General features: G+C 49.9%; 1 protein-coding gene across 1 annotated transcript in view; it reads right to left on the bottom strand.

The window, feature by feature from the left end:
* nbeal2 (neurobeachin like 2) overlaps nt 1-18,017 on the bottom strand; it is a 177,768-nt gene that overhangs the window by 49,252 nt on the left and 110,499 nt on the right. Inside the window, exons 31-36 of the mRNA XM_033020421.1 lie at nt 16,043-16,345; nt 12,130-12,279; nt 9,325-9,482; nt 8,291-8,415; nt 4,534-4,654; nt 114-271 (exon numbers count right to left, since the gene is read on the bottom strand). Of these exons, the coding sequence (XP_032876312.1) occupies nt 114-271; nt 4,534-4,654; nt 8,291-8,415; nt 9,325-9,482; nt 12,130-12,279; nt 16,043-16,345 (1,015 nt within the window). The remainder of the gene's footprint in view (nt 1-113; nt 272-4,533; nt 4,655-8,290; nt 8,416-9,324; nt 9,483-12,129; nt 12,280-16,042; nt 16,346-18,017) is intronic.

Genomic DNA, 18,017 nt, shown 5'->3' with positions numbered 1-18,017 from the left:
AGTGACGGCCCAAGTGGGACAGGCCCTTTAGCACAAGTATTGTGTGGTTTAATAGTAATCAGCTTTGCACAGTGAGAACTGAAGTGGGCGGATGGATTTGGGGGAAACCTCACCCTCCTCTGTCTCTTCTTTCTCCGAGCTGCCGTCGTAGAAGTAGATGTGCTGGGTGGTGACCTCGAGTCGCCCCGGGATCACCGCCACCACCGTGATCAGCTCGCACTCCTCCGATATCACCAGCTTCTCCTTCAGGCTGGGCTCCTCCGGCTCCACCCTACGGAAACACCACCGGCCAAAGAGATTTCATAATTAAAACGTGGAAATTAAAAACACTCCCAGAGGCAGAGGACTGAAGAGGAGGGAGAGGGAGGGGGAGGGGGAGGGGAGGAACTAACCCAGAGAAATTACTGGAGAAATAACCCGGTGAATTACATTTCACTGCACCTTATGGTGCATGTGACAAATAAAGTTGAACTTGAACTTGATTAGACAGAACACACAGCCGCCTGGCAGTCTGACCCTGATGGGTCAGGTGTATTAAATGCATTTTCGACTTACGATCATTTCGACTTACGATGGGTGTATCGGAACGTAAACCCCATCGTAAGTTGAGGAGCGCCTGGTAGTAGCAGTCAAATACGGGACAAGGGCGGTCCCGTACGGGACAAACCAATATAGCCCAATATACAGGATGTCCAGGCTAATACGGCACAGTTGGCAACCCTCCTCCTTTCTCCACGCCCCTCACACAGAGGAACAGCAACTCATATTTCACTTGGGGAGCTTACACCCCAGCGGTATGAACATTAACTTCTCTAGTTTAGTTTAGTTTAGTCTAGAGATACAGCATGGAAACAGGCCCTTCGGCCCACCGAGTCTGCGCCGACCAGCGATCCCCGCACACTAGCACTATCCCACATACACTAGGGACAATTTACACATACACCAAGCCTGCACGTCTTTGGAGTGTGGGAGGAAACCGAAGATCTCGGAGAAATCCCACAAAGTCACAGGGAGAACGTACAAACTCCGTAGAGACAGCACCCGTGGTCGGGATCGAACCCGGGTTTAAGCGATGTAAGGCAGCAACTCTACCGCTGCGCCACCGTGCTGCTGAGTCTCTCACTCAGTTCAGTTTAGTTTATTGTCACGTGTACCGAGGTACAGTGAAAAGCTGTTGTTGCGCGCTAACCAGTCAGCGGAAAGACAATACATGATTCCAATCAATCCATTTACAGTGTGTAAATACATGATAAGGGAATAACGTTTAGTGCAAGGTAAAGCCAGTAAAGTCCAATCAAGGATAGTCCGAGGGGCATCAATGAGGTAGTTAGTAGTTCAGCACTGCTCTCTGCTTTCCCTCTGTCTCCATACATGCCCCATCCCAGTTCTCAGCCCAGCCTGACTGTCTTCAAACATGTTATCTTTGTATCCCCGAGCAAACAATGATCCATTCTGCATTGTCCTTGGACTTTGTCTCCTTTGATCTCTTGTTTTCACACCTTATCCTTTCATATCTCTGTGTCTCCCTGTCCGCTGACTCTCAGCCTGAAGAAGGGTCTCGACCCGAAACGTCACCCATTCCTGCGCTCCAGAGATGCTGCCTATCCCGCTGAGTTTTGGTCCCCTAATTTGAGGAAGGACATTCTTGCTATTGAGGGAGTGCAGCGTAGGTTCACAAGGTTAATTCCCAGGATGGCGGGACTATCATATGCTGAGAGAATGGAGCGGCTGGGCTTGTATACTCTGGAGTTTAGAAGGGATCTTATTGAAACATATAAGATTATTAAGGGATTGGACACGCTAGAGGCAGGAAACATGTTCCCGATGTTGGGTGAGTCCAGAACCAGGGGCCACAGTTTAAGAATAAGGAGTAAGCCATTTAGAACGGAGATGAGGAAAAACTTTTTCACCCAGAGAGTTGTGAATCTGTGGAGGGCGGTGGAGGCCAATTCACTGGATGTTTTCAAGAGAGAGTTAGATAGAGCTCTAGGGGCTAGCAGAGTCAAGGGATATGGGGAGAAGGCAGGAACGGGGTACTGATTGTGGATGATCAGCCATGATCACATTGAATGGTGGTGCTGGCTCGAAGGGCCAAATGGCCTACTCCTGCACCTATTGTCTATTGTCTATTGTTACTCCAGCATTTTGTGTCTATCTTCAATGTAAACCAGCATTTGCAGTTCCTTCCTGCACTTGGCGCCCAGTCCTGGCGACAACATGCATGCTGGTCACAGAAGCAGATCTGCAATCACGCATTACAATCGTTCCACACTTTTAAACCTCTACTCATGTATCTGTACACTGTAAATGGCTCGATTTGTAATCATGTATTGTCTTTCCGCTGACTGGATAGTACGCAACACAAGCTTTCCACTGTACCTCGGTACACGTGACAATAAACTAAACTGCAATAAACTGCAGGAAGATACAGAAGCTTCAGAGCACATACCACCAGACACAGCAATAGTTTCTTCCTGAGTCTCAACCAGGTCCACAGGTTACAGAACTGCAGATATAGGTTTAGACCAAAGTGAGATAATCAACCTCAACTATCTCCAACGGCAGTTCGTTCCTTCACCCACCAGCCTTTGTGTGAAAAAGTTACTTCTCAGGTTCAGAGAGTTGTGAGTCTGTTGAATTCTCTGCCTCAGAGGGCGGTGGAGGCCGGTTCTCTGGATGCTTTCAAGAGAGAGCTAGATAGGGCTCTTAAAGATAGCGGAGTCAGGGGATATGGGGAGAAGGCAGGAACGGGGTACTGATTGGGGATGATCAGCCATGATCACATTGAATGGCGGTGCTGGCTCGAAGAGCTGAATGGCCTACTCCTACACCTATTGTCTATTGTCTATTAAATCTTTCCCCCCCTCACCTTAAACCTACGGTTCTCAATTCCCCAACTCTGGGCAAGAGACTGTGCGTTTACCCAATCTATTCCCCTCTCGTGGGAGAGCCTAGGACCAGAGGGCACAGCCTCAGAATAAAAGGACGTTCCTTTAGGAAGGAGATGAGGAGGAATTTCTTGCCAGAGGGTGGTGAATCTGTTTCAAATCATTGCCACAGAAGGCAGAGATAGAGGTTTGATTAGTGTCAGGGGTTATGGGGTGAAGGCTGGAGAATGGGGTTGCGAGGAGATAGATCAGCCATGATTAAATGGCAGAATAAATTTGATGGGCCGAATGGTCTAACTCTGCTCCTATCACTTATGAACATTGATCTTACAAAATCACACCTCATGCTCCTGCACTCCAAGGAATAGAGTCCCAGCCTACTGAACCTCTGCCTATAGCTCAGACCCTCATGTCCTGGCAACGTCCTCCTAAACCGTGAGTGGGTGGGAGATTGTGACTCGTGAATGTAATGGAATTTGCTGAGGAAGTGACCGAGAAGGCTGGGAGGGTTTCCAATGTTAAAGAGCACCTCATTCTACAAACACCGTGGCTAGGGGTCGCCAACTTTCCCACTCCCAAATGAGGGACAAAAGATCAAAATACGGGACAAATTCCCCACGGCAATTCGTTGACCGACTCAGCCGTGGTTGGGTGAATGATGAGTTGGCCCGGGTGCTGGACTGCACACAAAGCCCAGCCGGCGGGCCAGCTGAGAAGTTTTGGCCTGGGCCACGCAATGCCGCGCGCAAAATCTGGCGCCCTGTCCAACTCCTGAACCGATGATCGGCCGTGAGAAGGAGGAGGGGTGGTGGTGGTGTCGGCGGTAAGCGAAGGCCCGAAGGTCGGACAGCTGGCTGGGCTGCCGACCGACGGGGCCACGGGCGAGGCGCTGCTGCTGCACTCCATGGGCTGCACTACGTCGGGACGGGTGAGGCGGGGCCGGACGTGGCGCTCCGACCCGACAGTCCCCTCGACCCGAGTAGCAGCGGTCAAATACAGGACAAGGGCGGTCCCGTACGGGACAAACCAATTTAGCCCAAAATACGGGATGTCCCGGCTATTACGGGACAGTTGGCGACCCTAGTGTAGCTGAGATCACAGGGGCAGGGAGGGGCCGGGTGGTCAGCTTTTAGTTTAGTTTAGTTTAAAGATACAGCGCAGAAACATGGCCGCCGGCCCGCGCCGACCAGCAATCCCCGCACATTAACACGATCCTACACACACTAGGGACAATTTCTACCGTTACCAAGCCTATTAACCTACAAGGTAGACAAAAGTGCTGGAGAAACTCAGCGGGTGCAGCAGCATCTATGGAGCGAAGGAAATAGGCAACGTTTCGTCCCGAAACGTTGCCTATTTCCTTCGCTCCATAGATGCTGCTGCACCCGCTGAGTTTCTCCAGCACTTTTGTCTACCTTCGATTTTCCAGCATCTGCAGTTCTTTCTTAAACAATTAGCCTACAAACCTGTACGTCTTTGGAGTGTGGGGAGGAAACGGAAGATATCTGAGAAAACCCACGCAGGTCACGGGGAGAACGTACAAGCTCCGTACAGACAACACCCGCAGTCGGGATGGAACCGGGTCTCTAGGGGGGGGGGGGCTGCAAGAGCTGGAAGGCGGCAACCCTACCGACACAACACTCACTGGTTGTCGAGGAACATCAGGTCTTCATCCCCCAGCTGGTCGTCCGCCTGCTCACTCACTCTCGCCTCCTTGGCCACGGAGAGAGGGGGCGAGTCCGCGGGGACCCGGCTCTGCTCGCTGCCTGCAGACAATCAAAGCAAGTCGGTCAGTTCACCGCCCACCAACGCTTGTACCTCCGTCGAAGGCTCACGGGCGTTCGGGCACAACTCTCACCAACTCCGACAGATGCGCTGTTCTGCAGGAAGCATTTTATCGGGATGCGTCACAGCTCGGTTTGGGAACAGCTACGCCCAAGACCGCAAGGAATCGCAGCGGCCCAGACCATCGCGCAAACCAACCTCCCTTCCATTGACTCCATTCACACCTCACGCTGCCTCGGCAAGGCCAGCAGCATCATCAAGGACCAGTCGCACCCCGGCCACTCCCTCTTCCCCCCACTCCCATCGGGCAAGAGGTACAGAAGTGTGAAAACACACACCTCCAGATTCAGGGACAGTTTCTTCCCAGCTGTTATCAGGCAACTGAATCATCCTACCACAACCAGAGAGCGGTCCTGAACTACTATCTACCTCTTTGGTGACCCTCGGACTATCCTTGATCGGACTTTACTGGCTTTACCTTGCACTAAACATTATTCCCTTATCATGTATCTATCTGTACACTGCGAATGGCTCGATTGTAATCATGTATTGTCTTTCCGCTGACTGGTTAGCACGCAACAAAAGCTTTTCACTGTACCTCGGTACATGGTCAGGTCAGGGGGAGATCCCCCCCCCTACACGGGTACCATGTAATCCCCTGCTATGGTCGGATAATCGGCGACTGAACCGTCTCCCCCACCTGGTTTGCCAGGTGAGGAGGGGGCTGTGGACCCCCAGCAGGACCAAAAACAAGACCTGTCAAAGTGCGGATGAGCTCCTAGCAAGCCAACGGCCATCCACACTTCAGTAGAAGTTACGATCACTGTCGTACATGGCATTGTAAGGCACCGTTGACATTTTCACTGACATGTGACAATAAACTAAACTGAATTAAAACTAAACATTGCCTGTGTGATGTGTCTCAGATGTAACACCGAGAGTTTGCCTTAATTAAGGATGTGAGTCTTTCTGCCACAGTTTCCATTTGCTTCAGTTTCATTTTCTTTTATTAAAAAGAAATATATATATTTTTTAGATACAGGCCCTTCGGCCCACAATGTCCATGCTGAACATGATGCCAAGTTAAACTAATCTCCTCTGCCTGCACATGATCCATATCCCTCCATTCCCTGTCTAAAAGCCTCTTAAACACCACTATCATATCTGCCTCCTCCACCACCACCCCTGGCATCGCGTTCCAGGCACCCACCACCCTCTGTGTAACTAACTTCTCCCACACATTTCCATTGAAGTTTCTCCCTCTCACCTTAAAACCATGCCTCCCAACCAGTGACATTTCCACCCAGGGGAAAAGGTTCTGACTGTCTACCCTACTTTTGAGTTGTGAATCTGTGGAATTCTCTGCCTCAGGTGGAGGCAGGTTCTCTGGATACTTTCAAGAGAGAGCTAGATGGGGCTCTTAAAGATAGCGGAGTCAGGGGATATGGGGAGAAGGCAGGAACGGGGTACTGATTGTGGATGATCAGCCATGATCACATTGAATGGCGGCGCTGGCTCGAAGGGGCGAATGGCCTACTCCTGCACCTATTGTCTATTGTCTACGCCTCCCATAACTTCATATACCCACAGCCTCTGAACGCCCCAGAGAAAACTTTTTTGCGTCTGTTCAACCTCTTATACCTAATACCCCCTAATGCAGGCAGCGTTCTGGTGAACCTCCTCTGCACCCTCTCCAAAACCTCCACATCCTTGCTGTAAAGGGGCGATCAGAACTGCACGCTAGACTCCAGATGTGGCCTCACCAAAGTCCTATGTCTAAGGTCCAGCAAGTTTTCAGTCTTAAAATAATTGGTTCTGGTTGTACGGCAAGTATAGTTTCTGAGATTCTGGAACTAATAGCTTCATAGTTTCTGCCAATCTGGAACTAATTTGGAAAATAATCTTGAGTTGAAACTTCTTAGGCCCCCTCGGTCATGGCTGACCATGGGTGTTTCCAGGGTTGGAGGACGCCAGTGCGCGACTTTGTTTAACGTGGGGAGACTGGTGCACAGACAGCCACCCCACGGTCCTTGACAGATCTGGGTCGGGATCCAGTGGCATGGAGTCCAAGACGACCGGAGACCCTTTTCTGCTGCAGCCTTCATCCGCCTTCCCAGCCGTTGTGACGCTCCACTAAGGTCAGCCATCGACCTCCGCCTGTTCCACCGTTGAGGTCTTGGTTGGATTGCTCTTTGTCAGGGACCTTCCCCCTTGACCTTACCGCCATGGGTGGCCCTACCAGGAGCATAGCTCCAGACGGCATCGCTCTCAGGATCTCAGGTCCACACAAGCTTCTCCACCACGACAAGGTGACAATCCATTGAAACTAGGTTCAGTTCAATTGATTGCTATGTTTCCTGCATGACTGCCGATGTTTGCTCCCCACCGCCCTTTGTGTGAAAAAGTTACCCCTCAGGTTCCTATCAAATCTTTCCCCCTCACCTTAAACCTGTGCTCTCTGGTTCCTGATTCCCCTTGTCTGGGCAAGAGTCCCAGCTTCTTCAACCTCTCCCTGTAGCTTAGACATAGAAACAGAGAAAATAGGTGCAGGAGTAGGCCATTCGGCCCTTGTAGCCTGCACCGCCATTCAATATGACCATGGCTGATCATCCAACTCAGTATCCTGTACCTGCCTTCTCTCCATACCCCCTGATCCCTTTAGCCACAAGGGCCACATCTAACTCCCTCTTAAATATAGCCAACGAACTGGCCTCAACTACCTTCTATGGCAGAGAATTCCAGAGATTCACCACTCTCTGTGTGAAAAATGTTTTCCTCATCTCGATCCTAAAAGATTTCCCCCTTATCCTTAAACTGTGACCCCTTGTTCTGGACTTCCCCAACATCGGAAACAATCTTCCTGCATCTAGCCTGTCCAACCCCTTAAGAATTTTGTAAGTTTCTATAAGATCCCCCCTCAATCTTCTAAATTCTAGCGAGTACAAGCCGAGTCTATCCAGTCTTTCTTCATATGAAAGTCCTGACATCCCAGGAATCAGTCTGGTGAACCTTCTCTGTACTCCCTCTATGGCAAGAATGTCTTTCCTCAGATTAGGAGACCAAAACTGTACGCAATACTCCAGGTGTGGTCTCACCAAGACCCTGTACAACTGCAGTAGAACGTCCCTGCTCCTATACTCAAATCCCTCGAGTCCCGGCTATAAACCCTCTCTGCACCCATTCCAACTTGACAACATCTTTCCTATAACATGACTTAGTTTGGAGATACAGCGCAGAAAAAGGCCCTTCGGCCCACAGGGTTCGTGCCGACCAGCGATCCCCACACGCTAACACTATCCAACACACACGGGACAATTTACATTTTTACCAAGCCAATTAACCTACAAACCTGCACATCTTCGGAGTGTGGGAGGAAACCGAAGAACTCGGAGAAAACCCACGCAGGTTTTGGGGAGAACGTACAAACTGCGGACAGAAACGCACCCGTAGTCGGGATCGAACCCAGGTCTCCAGCGCTGGGAGGCAGTATTTCGACCACTGTACCACGGTGACGCCAGACCTGAACACAATACTCTAAATACCTTTCGTTACAGTTGGTGGAACATCCTTGAGAGATAAAAGAGCTGGTCAAAAAACAGAGAGGAAGTTTGGATTACCTAAATTATCTCTTAAGGCACTGGCATCCAAATGCTTGTCAAAGTTGTAGTTTGGAACCAACTTGAGTCTCATTCTGGAGTAAGTCTCCACACTTGCGAGTTTCCATTTTATTTCAGAGGGATTGCTGTAGAGTGATGACAATACGTAACTCATGTTAGTTGCAAGGTAAACTCCACATATGCACAAACAGGGATACGTCCATTAGCGATAGGAGCAGAATTAGGCCATTCGGCCCATTAAATCTACTCCACCATCCAATCATGGCTGATCTATCTCTCCCTCCTAACCCCTCCTAGCCTTAGACAATAGACATTTAGAACGGAGATGAGGAAACACTTTTTGGTGAGTCTGTGGAATTCTCTGCCTCAGAAGGTGGTGGAGGCCGGTTCTCTGGATACTTTCAAGAGAGAGCCAGATAGGGCTATTAAAGATAGCGGAGTCAGCGGATATGGGGGGAAGGCAGGAACGGGGTACTGATTGGGGATGATCTGCAATGATTAGATTGAATGGCGGCGCTGGCACGAAGGGCCGAATGACCTACTCCTGCACCTATTGTCTATTGGGGATGATCAGCCATGACTACATTGAATGGCGGTGCTGGCTCGAAGGGCCGAATGGCCTACTCCTGCACCTATTGTCTATTGTCTATTGGGGATGATCAGCTATGACTACATTGAATGGCGGTGCTGGCTCGAAGGGCCGAATGGCCTACTCCTGCACCTATTGTGGATGATCAGCCATGATCACATTGAATGGCGGTGCTGGCTCGAAGGGCCGAATGGCCTACTCCAGCACCTATTGACTATTGTCTATTGGGGATGATCAGTTATGACTACATTGAATGGCGGTGCTGGCTCGAAGGGCCGAATGGCCTACTCCAGCACCTATTGACTATTGTCTATTGTTATGGGGAGAAGGCCGGAGAATGGGGTTAGGAGGGAGAGATAGATCAGCCATGATTGAATGGCGCAGTAGAGTGGATGGGCCGAATGGCCTGATTCCCCTGCTGCAACCTGTGATGGTGTGGGCTTACCGATGGGCCCAGGCACCCCGTGGGCAGGTGAGGAGACGTCGGAGGGAGCTCCACTGGCGAAGCACGGCATGGTGGTGGCTGTTGATCTGCTTCAGCACGTTGGCGTACCGCGCATTCTCGCTGCGCGCCCGCTTCAGGAACGGCTGCAGCATCAGCTCCTGCCGGAGGCAAGGTTCACCACAAGTCATTATCTTTAACAACAGCAAACCTCTACGCCTTTGGAGTTCAGTTTTATGTTTAGAGCAACAACTGCTGGGAAACAGGGTCCATCGGCCCACCGGGTCCGCGCCGACCAGCGATCCCCGCACACTAACGCCACCCCACACACACACACACACACACACACACACACACACACACACACACACACCAGGGACAATTTTACATTTACACCAAGCCAATTAACCTACAAACCTGCACGTCTTTGGAGTGTGGGAGGAAACACTTTTTCTCACAGAGAGTGGTGAGTCTGTGGAATTCTCTGCCTCAGAGGGCGGTGGAGGCAGGTTCTCTGAATACTTTCAAGAGAGAGCTAGATAGGGCTCTTAAAGATAGCGGAGTCAGGGGATATGGGGAGAAGGCAGGAACGGGGTACTGATAGGGATGATCAGCCATGATCACATTGAATGGTGGCGCTGGCTCGAAGGGGCCGAATGGGCCTACTCCTGCACCTACTGTCTATGTCATTGAAACTGGAGCACCCGGGGAAAACCCAGGCAGGTTAACGGGACGAACGAAAACTCCGTACAGACAGCACCTGTAGTCGGGATCGAAGCCCGGGTCTTCTGGCGCCTGTAAAGCGCGCAAGGCAGCAACTCTACCGTGCCCACACCGTGCCGTCTAGATCTAAAGGACCTGACCTGCACAAATGTGTCTATGTGCCTTGTATTGTATACGTAACGGGCGATACGGTGGCACAGTGGCAGAGCTACTGCTTTACAGCGCCAAAGTCCCGGGTTCGATCCTGACCTCGGGTGCTGTATGTACAGAGTTTGCACTTTCTCCCTGTGACCTGCATGGGTTTTCTCCGGGTGCTCCGGTTTCCTCCCACACTCCAAAGGCGTGCAGGTTTGTAGGTTTTGAGAACCCGACCTGCCCAAATGCGTCTATTGTGTGTTGTATTTTGTATATGTGTAGCCGTAGAGCTACTGCCTCACAGCACCAGAGACTCAGGTTCGATCCTGACTACGGGTGCTTGAGTGTACGGAGTTCTATGTTCTAGAATCATAGCATCATCGAGTCAGACAACGTGGAAACAAACCCTTTGGTCCACCCTGCCCACACCGACCAATGAGCAGTGAAAGGCCTGGATAGAGTGGATGTGGAGAGGATGTTTCCACTAGTGGGAGAGTCTAGGACCAGAGGTCGTAGCCTCAGGATTAAAGGACGTACCGTTATAAAGGAGATGAGGAGGAATTTATTTAGTCAGAGGGTGGTGAATCTGTGGAATTCATTGCCACAGACGGCTGTGGAAGCCAAGTCAAGGGATATTTTTTAAGGCAGGGCTAGATAGATTCTTGATTAGTACGGGTGTGAGGGGTTATGGGGAGAAGGCAGGAGAGTGGGGTTAAGAGGGAGAGATAGACCAGCCATGATTAAATGGCAGAGTAGGCTTGATGGGCCGAATGGCCTAATTCTGCTCCTATTACTCATGAAAATGCTGGTGTATCTCAGCGGGTCAGGCAGCATCTCTGAAGAAAAGGAATAAATACAGTGTAGGTGATGTTTTGTATCTGACCCAATGAGTTACTCCAGCATTTTGTGTCTTCTGTATGAACCAGCATCTGCAGTTCCTTCCTACCCATCTACGCTGGTCCCACATGCTTGCCCATATCCTTTGGCCCATATCCCTCTAAACCTGTCCTATCCACGTACCTGTCCAAATGTTTTTTTAAAGTTGTGATAGTACCTGCCTCAACTACCTCCTCCAGCAGCACGTACCATACACCCACCACCCTTTGTGTAAAAAAGTTGCCTCTCAGGTTCCTATTAAATCTGTCCCTCCTCATCTTAAACCGATGTCCTCTTGTTCTTGATTCCCCTACCCTTGGTAAACGACGTTACCCGATCTAATCCTGTCATGATCTTGTATACCTCTATAAGATCACCCCTCATTGTCCTGCGCTCCAAGGAATAGAGTCCCACCTCCCCCAGTCTCTTGCCCAGAGTAGGTGAATCGGGGACAGAGGAATTAGGTTTAAAGTGAAGGGGAAAACATTTAATAGGAATCTGAGGGGTAACCTTTTCACACAAAAGGTGGCGGGTGCATGGAACAACCTGCCAGAGGAGGTAGTTGAGGCAGGGACTACTCTAACGTTTAAGAAACAGTTAGATAGGTATATGGATAGGACAGGTTTAATATAACATGAATCTGAATGAAACGTGTAAAATATAACATCAATCTGAACAAAACTTGTTTCATTTACATCCCAGGACAATGGTGAGCAAGGTGGGCCAACAATTGTAGCACTATCGTGTCCCTTTTTGGCGGGGTTTTCGCACGCATACAAACAAACAAGATGAGAGTTGTAGTAATATATAGATGGAGCAAACGCAGTCAGGTGGGACGAGTGTAGCTGGGACATGTTGGCCGGTGGGGGCCGAAGGGCCTGTTTCCACGTTGTATGACTCTATGATGCTAAGGGTCCCGACCCTGAACATCACCTGTCCGTGTTCCCCAGAGAAGCTGCCTGAGTTACTCCAGCACTCTGCATCTTTTTGTTTTGAACCGGCATCTGCAGTTGCTTGTTTCTACTGCTGAACGGGCGATTGGGTGTTGGCAATGTTGGCCGGTTGTAACGTTACCTGAAACTTGGAGCGGCTCTCTCCCCGCTCATGCTCCCTCCGTAGAGCGCTACTCATCAGAGAGTCGTAGCAGGAGTTCCAGAAGTCGGACATCAATTTATGGCTTGCGTCAAACGTGTCCGACTCATATTGAGCCATGGCTTTTAAAACCTGCGGGAACACAGTGGCAAGAAATCACACCCGATACAACACGTTCACCACTGAAAGAGAGCAAGACCTCTCTCGGGGCGCTCACAGTGGGGCAGCGGTACAATTGCTGCCTTACAGCGAATGCAGCGCCGGAGACCCGGGTTCGATCCCGTCTACGGGCGCTGTCCGTATGGAGTTTGTACATTCTCCGAGATGTTCGGTTTCCTCCCACACTCCAACAACATAAAAGTTTGTAGGTTAATTGGCTTGGTAAGTGTAAAAAAAATGTCCCTAGTGGGTGTAGGATAGCGTTAGTGTGCGGGGATCGCTGGTCGGCGCGGACCCCGTGGGCTCAAGGGCCTGTTTCCACGCTGTATCTCGAAACTAAACTAAACTAAAAAATGGTGCAGCTGGTAGAAGTTTTGGGCAGTTTTGGCCACCATGTTATAGGAAAGATGTTGTCAAGCTGGAAAGGGTTCAGAGAAGATTTACGAGGATGTTGCCAGGACTAGAGGGTCTGAGCTACAGGGAGAGGTTGAGTAGGCTGGGTCTCTATTCCCTGGAGCGCAGGAGGATGAGGGGTGATCTTATGAAGGTGTATAAAATCATGAGAGGAATAGATCGGGTAGATGCACAGAGTCTCTTGCCCAGAGTAGGGGAATCGAGGACCAGAGGACATAGGTTTAATGTGAAGGGGAAAAGATTTAATAGGAATCTGAGGGGTAACTTTTTCACACAAAGGGTGGTGGGTGTATGGAACGAGCTGCCAGAGGAGGTAGTTGAAGCAGGGACTATTCCAACATTTAAGAAACATTTAGACAGGTACATGGATAGGACAGGTTTGGAGGGATATGGACCAAATGCGGGCGGGTGGGACTAGTGTAGCTGGGACATGTTGGCCAGAGTGGGCAAGTTGGGCCGAAGGGCCTGTTTCCACGCTGTATCACTATGAATCTGGCAAGGCTTAATACAAACCCGAGGGGAACCTTTTTCACTCAGAGTTTAGTTTAGAGATACAGTGTAGAAAGGCCCATAGCAAAAGGATTTGAGTATAGGAGCAGGGAGGTTCTACTGCAGTTGTACAGGGTCTTGGTGAGACCACACCTGGAGTATTGCGTACAGTTTTGGTCTCCAAATCTGAGGAAGGACATTATTGCCATAGAGGGAGTGCAGAGAAGGTTCACCAGACTGATTCCTGGGATGTCAGGACTTTCTTATGAAGAAAGACTGGATAGACTCGGCTTGTACACGCTAGAATTTAGGAGATTGAGAGGGGATCTTATAGAAACTTACAAAATTCTTAAGGGATTGGACAGGCTAGATGCAGGAAGATTGTTCCCGATGTTGGGGAAGTCCAGGACAAGGGGTCACAGCTTAAGGATAGAGGGGAAATCCTTTAGAACCGAGATGAGAAAAACATTTTTCACGCAGAGAGTGGTGAATCTCTGGAACTGTCTGCCACAGAAGGTAGTTGAGGCCACAGTTCATTGGCTATATTTAAGAGGGGGTTAGATGTGGCCCTTGTGGCTGGAGGGATCAGGAGGTATGGAGAGAAGGCAGGTACGGGATACTGAGTTGGATGATCAGCCATGATCATATTGAATGGCGGTGCAGGCTCGGAGGGCCGAATGGCCTACTCCTGCACCTATTTTCTATGTTTCTATGTTTCTATGAGACCGTGCCGACCAGCGATCCCTGCACACTAACACCAGGGACAATTTTACACTTATACCAAGCCAATTAGTCTTTGGAGAGTGGGAGGAAACGGAAGATCTCGGAGAAAACTCACGCAGGTCATGGAGAGAACGTACAAACTCCGTACAGACAGCACCCGTAGTCAGGATCGAACCTGGGTCTCCGGCGCTGTGAGGCAGTGACTCTACCCGCTGCACCACCATGCAGAGCGTAGCGGATTGATGGAACAAGTTGGCAGAAGAGGTAGTTGAAGCAGATACTATAACAGCATATAAAAATTCATTTGGACAGGTACACAGACAAGACAGGTTTAGAGGGATACGAGTCAAACACAGGCAGGTGGTGAATCTAGTTTAGTTTATTGTCACGTGTACCGAGGTACAGTGAAGCTTTTTTGTTGCATGCTATCCAGTCAGTGGAAAGACTATACATGATTACAATTGAGCCGCCCACAGTGTGAAGATACATGATAATGGGAATAATTAGTGCAAGGTAAAGTCCAATTCAAGATAGTCCGAGGGTCTGCAATGAGGTAGATGGGAGGTCAGGACCACCCTCTAGTTGATGATAGGATGGTTCAGTTGCCTGATAACAGCTGGGAAGAAACTACCCCTGAATCTGGATCTTGGACGGCATGGGCAAGTTGGGCCGAAGGGCCTGTTTCCACGCAGTATGTCTCTATGTGGGAGGAAACTGGAGCACCCAGAGGAAACCCACGCGGTCACAGTGAGAACGTGCAAACTCCCTACAAACAGCACCTGAGGTTGGGATCGAAGCCGGGTCTCCGGCGCGGTGAGGAAGCAGTGCTACCGCTGCGCCATCGTGCTTAATATACGCATGGAGACACAGCACAGAAACAGGCCCTTCGGCCCGGAGTCCATGCTGACTGTAAACCACAGTCTGCACATTCTCTCGGTGACCTGGTGGGATTCTCTGCCACAGAAGGCAGTGGAGGCCAATTCACAGGATGTTTTCAAGAGAGAGTTAGATTCATCTCTCAGGGCTAAAGGAATCAAGGGATATGCGGAGAAAGCAGGAACAGGGTACTGAGTTTAGATGATCAGCCATGATCATATTGAATGGGGTGGGAGATTGCAACCTTCACGTGGTCCGCCCTGTTTCGACAAATGCAATCAACCTGACGTACACAATCAAATAAGATCAAATAGAACAAGTTGTACCACAACTTTAAACCCCTGTCCCACGGTACGAGTTCATTCCAAGAGCTCTCCCGAGTTTGCCCTGATTCCAACTCGGAGATTTACGGTAATGGCCGCTCGTCGGTACTCGGGGCTCTCGTGGACATTTTTCAACATGTTGAAAAATCTTCACGAGCCTTCCCGAGCTTACCTGCCGTTAGCGAGTCTTCCCGAGTACCTGCCGTTAGCGTTACGAGCCGCTAAGAGACGTCCCCGAGCTCCGACGTACCCGCTACGTTCATTCCCGTGCTTACCACGAATTTGATTTTTTTTTAAACTCGGGAGAGCTCTTGGATGAACTCGTACAGTGGGACAGGGCCGTTAGGCTGTGCACGCCATACGCAAGAAGAAGAAGAAGATATCATATTGAATGGCGGTGGCTGACTCGAAGGGCCGAATGGCCTATTCCTGCACCTATAGAAACATAGAAAATAGGTGCAGGAGGAGGCCATTCGGCCCTTTGAGCCAGCACCGCCATTCATTGTGATCATGGCTGATCGTCCCCATTCAATAACCCGTGCCTGCCTTCTCCCCATATCCCTTGATTCCACTAGACCCAAAAGCTCTATCTAACTCTCTCTTAAATCCATCCAGTGATTTGGCCTCCACTGCCCTCTGTGGCAGGGAATTCCACAAATTCACAACTCTCTGGGTGAAAAAGTTTTTTCTCACCTCAGTCTTAAATGCCCTCCCCTTTATTCTAAGACTGTGGCCCCTGGTTCTGGACTCACCCAACATTGGGAACATTCTTCCTGCATCTAGCTTGTCCAGTGTTTTTATAGTTGTATATGTTTCTATAAGATATCCCCTCATCCTTCTAAACTCCAGTGAATACAATATGTTTCTATGTTTGGTGTGACTGTAATGGACGGAGAGAGGGGAACACTCACGTGCTTCTCCATGAAGGACCTCCATTCGTCCGTGACGCAGAAGCGCTGGAAGTCCTCGTAGAAGGTTGGGCTGCCGTTGGTGGGCGGCAAGGAGGGCAGCTGGTACTGGAGCTCCAGCAGCTGGTAGCACTGGTCCATCAATGTGCGTACGATGGGCATGAGATAGGAGAAGATGTCCGACCTCTGCTGGATGGATTGACGCAGAGGCAGGTCCAGCCTGCCCAGCAGGTAGCACGCCTCCTCCTTGTGTATGGGCATGGTTTGTAGCAGGCTGTGCAGCTTCACGCACGCCATGGCGCACACCTGTAGGGGGCGGCAGAGAACACGCTCAAACCAGCAAACACACACACTGGTCAACAACATAGATAGACACAATGCATTCAAATATATATTATGGTAAGATCTGGTAAAACCACATCTGGAGTATTGTGTACAGTTTTGGTCTCCGAATTTGAGGAAGGACATCCTTGTGATTGAGGCTGTGCAGAGTAGGTTCACGAGATTGATCCCTGGGATGGCGGGACTGTCATATGAGGAAAGATTGAAAAGACTAGGCTTGTACTCACTGGGGTTTAGAAGGATGAGAGGGTTCTCTTTGAAACATATAAGATTGTTAAGGGTTTGGACACGCTAGAGGCAGGAAACATGTTCCCGATGTTGGGGGAGTCCAGAACCAGGGGCCACAGTTTAAGAATAAGGGGTAAGCCATTTAGAACGGAGACGAGGAAACACTTTTTCTCACCTAGAGAGTTGTGAATTTGTGGAATTCCCTGCCACAGAGGGCAGTGGAGGCCAAATCACTGGATGGATTTAAGAGAGAGTTAGATAGAGCTCTAGGGGCTAGTGGAGTCAAGGGATATGGGGAGAAGGCAGGTATGGGTTATTGATAGGGGATGATCAGCCATGATCACAATGAATGGCGGTGCTGGCTCGAAGGGCCGAATGGCCTCCTCCTGCACCTATTTTCTATGTTTCTATGTTTCTATGTTTAAGAAAGAACTGCAGATGCTGGAAAATCGAAGGCAGACAAAAATGCTGGAGAAACTCAACGGGAGAGGCATCTGTGGAGCAAAGGAATAGGCGACGTTTTTGGGTCAAGAGTCTGGACCCGAAAATGTCGCCTATTCCTTCGCTCCATAGATGCTGCCTCACCCGCTGAGTTTCTCCAGCATTTTTGTCTACCAAAAATATATTATAGTCATTTAGAGAAACAGGCCCTTCGTCCCCACCGAGTCCGCACCGACCAGCGATCTCCATCGCTCACACTATCTATCCTACACACACACACACACACACAAGGGGTCATAGAGTCATACAGCCTTGAAACACGCCCAACTTGCCCACACCGACCAACATGTCCCATCTACACTAGTTCCACCTGCCTGCGTTTGGCCCACATCCCTCTAAAGCTGTCCTATCCACGTACCAGCCCAAATGTTTCTTAACCGTTGCAATAGTACCATCAACAGTATAGTCCCGAGTACCATGGCTAGTTATAGGTTAGTTGCTTAATCTTAGAGCAGTGTGAACTTAAATGAGATGTGCTGGAAGACAGCAACTCTACCGCTGCACCTCTATGCACTGGGCAGACTCGGTGGGCTGAAGGGCCCGTTTCCACACTGTATCTCAAAACTAAACTAAACTAAAATATGTAGGAGTGGACTTGCAGATGCTGGTTTACACTGAAGATAGGAGCAAAATGCTGGAGTAACTCAGAGGTACGGGCAGCATCTCTGGAGAGAAGGAATGGGTGACGTTTTGGGTCGAGACCCTTCTCCAGACTCTGAGACTGACTCTGGTCTTCAGACTCTGGGGTTAGCAGGGAGAGATAGGTCAGCCATGAATGACTGGTGGAGTAGATGATGGGCCGAATGGCCTAATTCTACTCCTATTCCTTATGACCTTATGACACCCGCACTAATCAAGAACCTATCGATCTCCAACTTTAAAATATCCACAGTTGCCTGTGGCAATT

The sequence above is a fragment of the Amblyraja radiata genome, chromosome 4 (assembly GCF_010909765.2).
Source record: "Amblyraja radiata isolate CabotCenter1 chromosome 4, sAmbRad1.1.pri, whole genome shotgun sequence".
Classification (NCBI taxonomy): domain Eukaryota; kingdom Metazoa; phylum Chordata; class Chondrichthyes; order Rajiformes; family Rajidae; genus Amblyraja; species Amblyraja radiata.
Note: the sequence above shows the minus strand (reverse complement) of the source record. Positions and strands in the feature narration are given on the sequence as shown.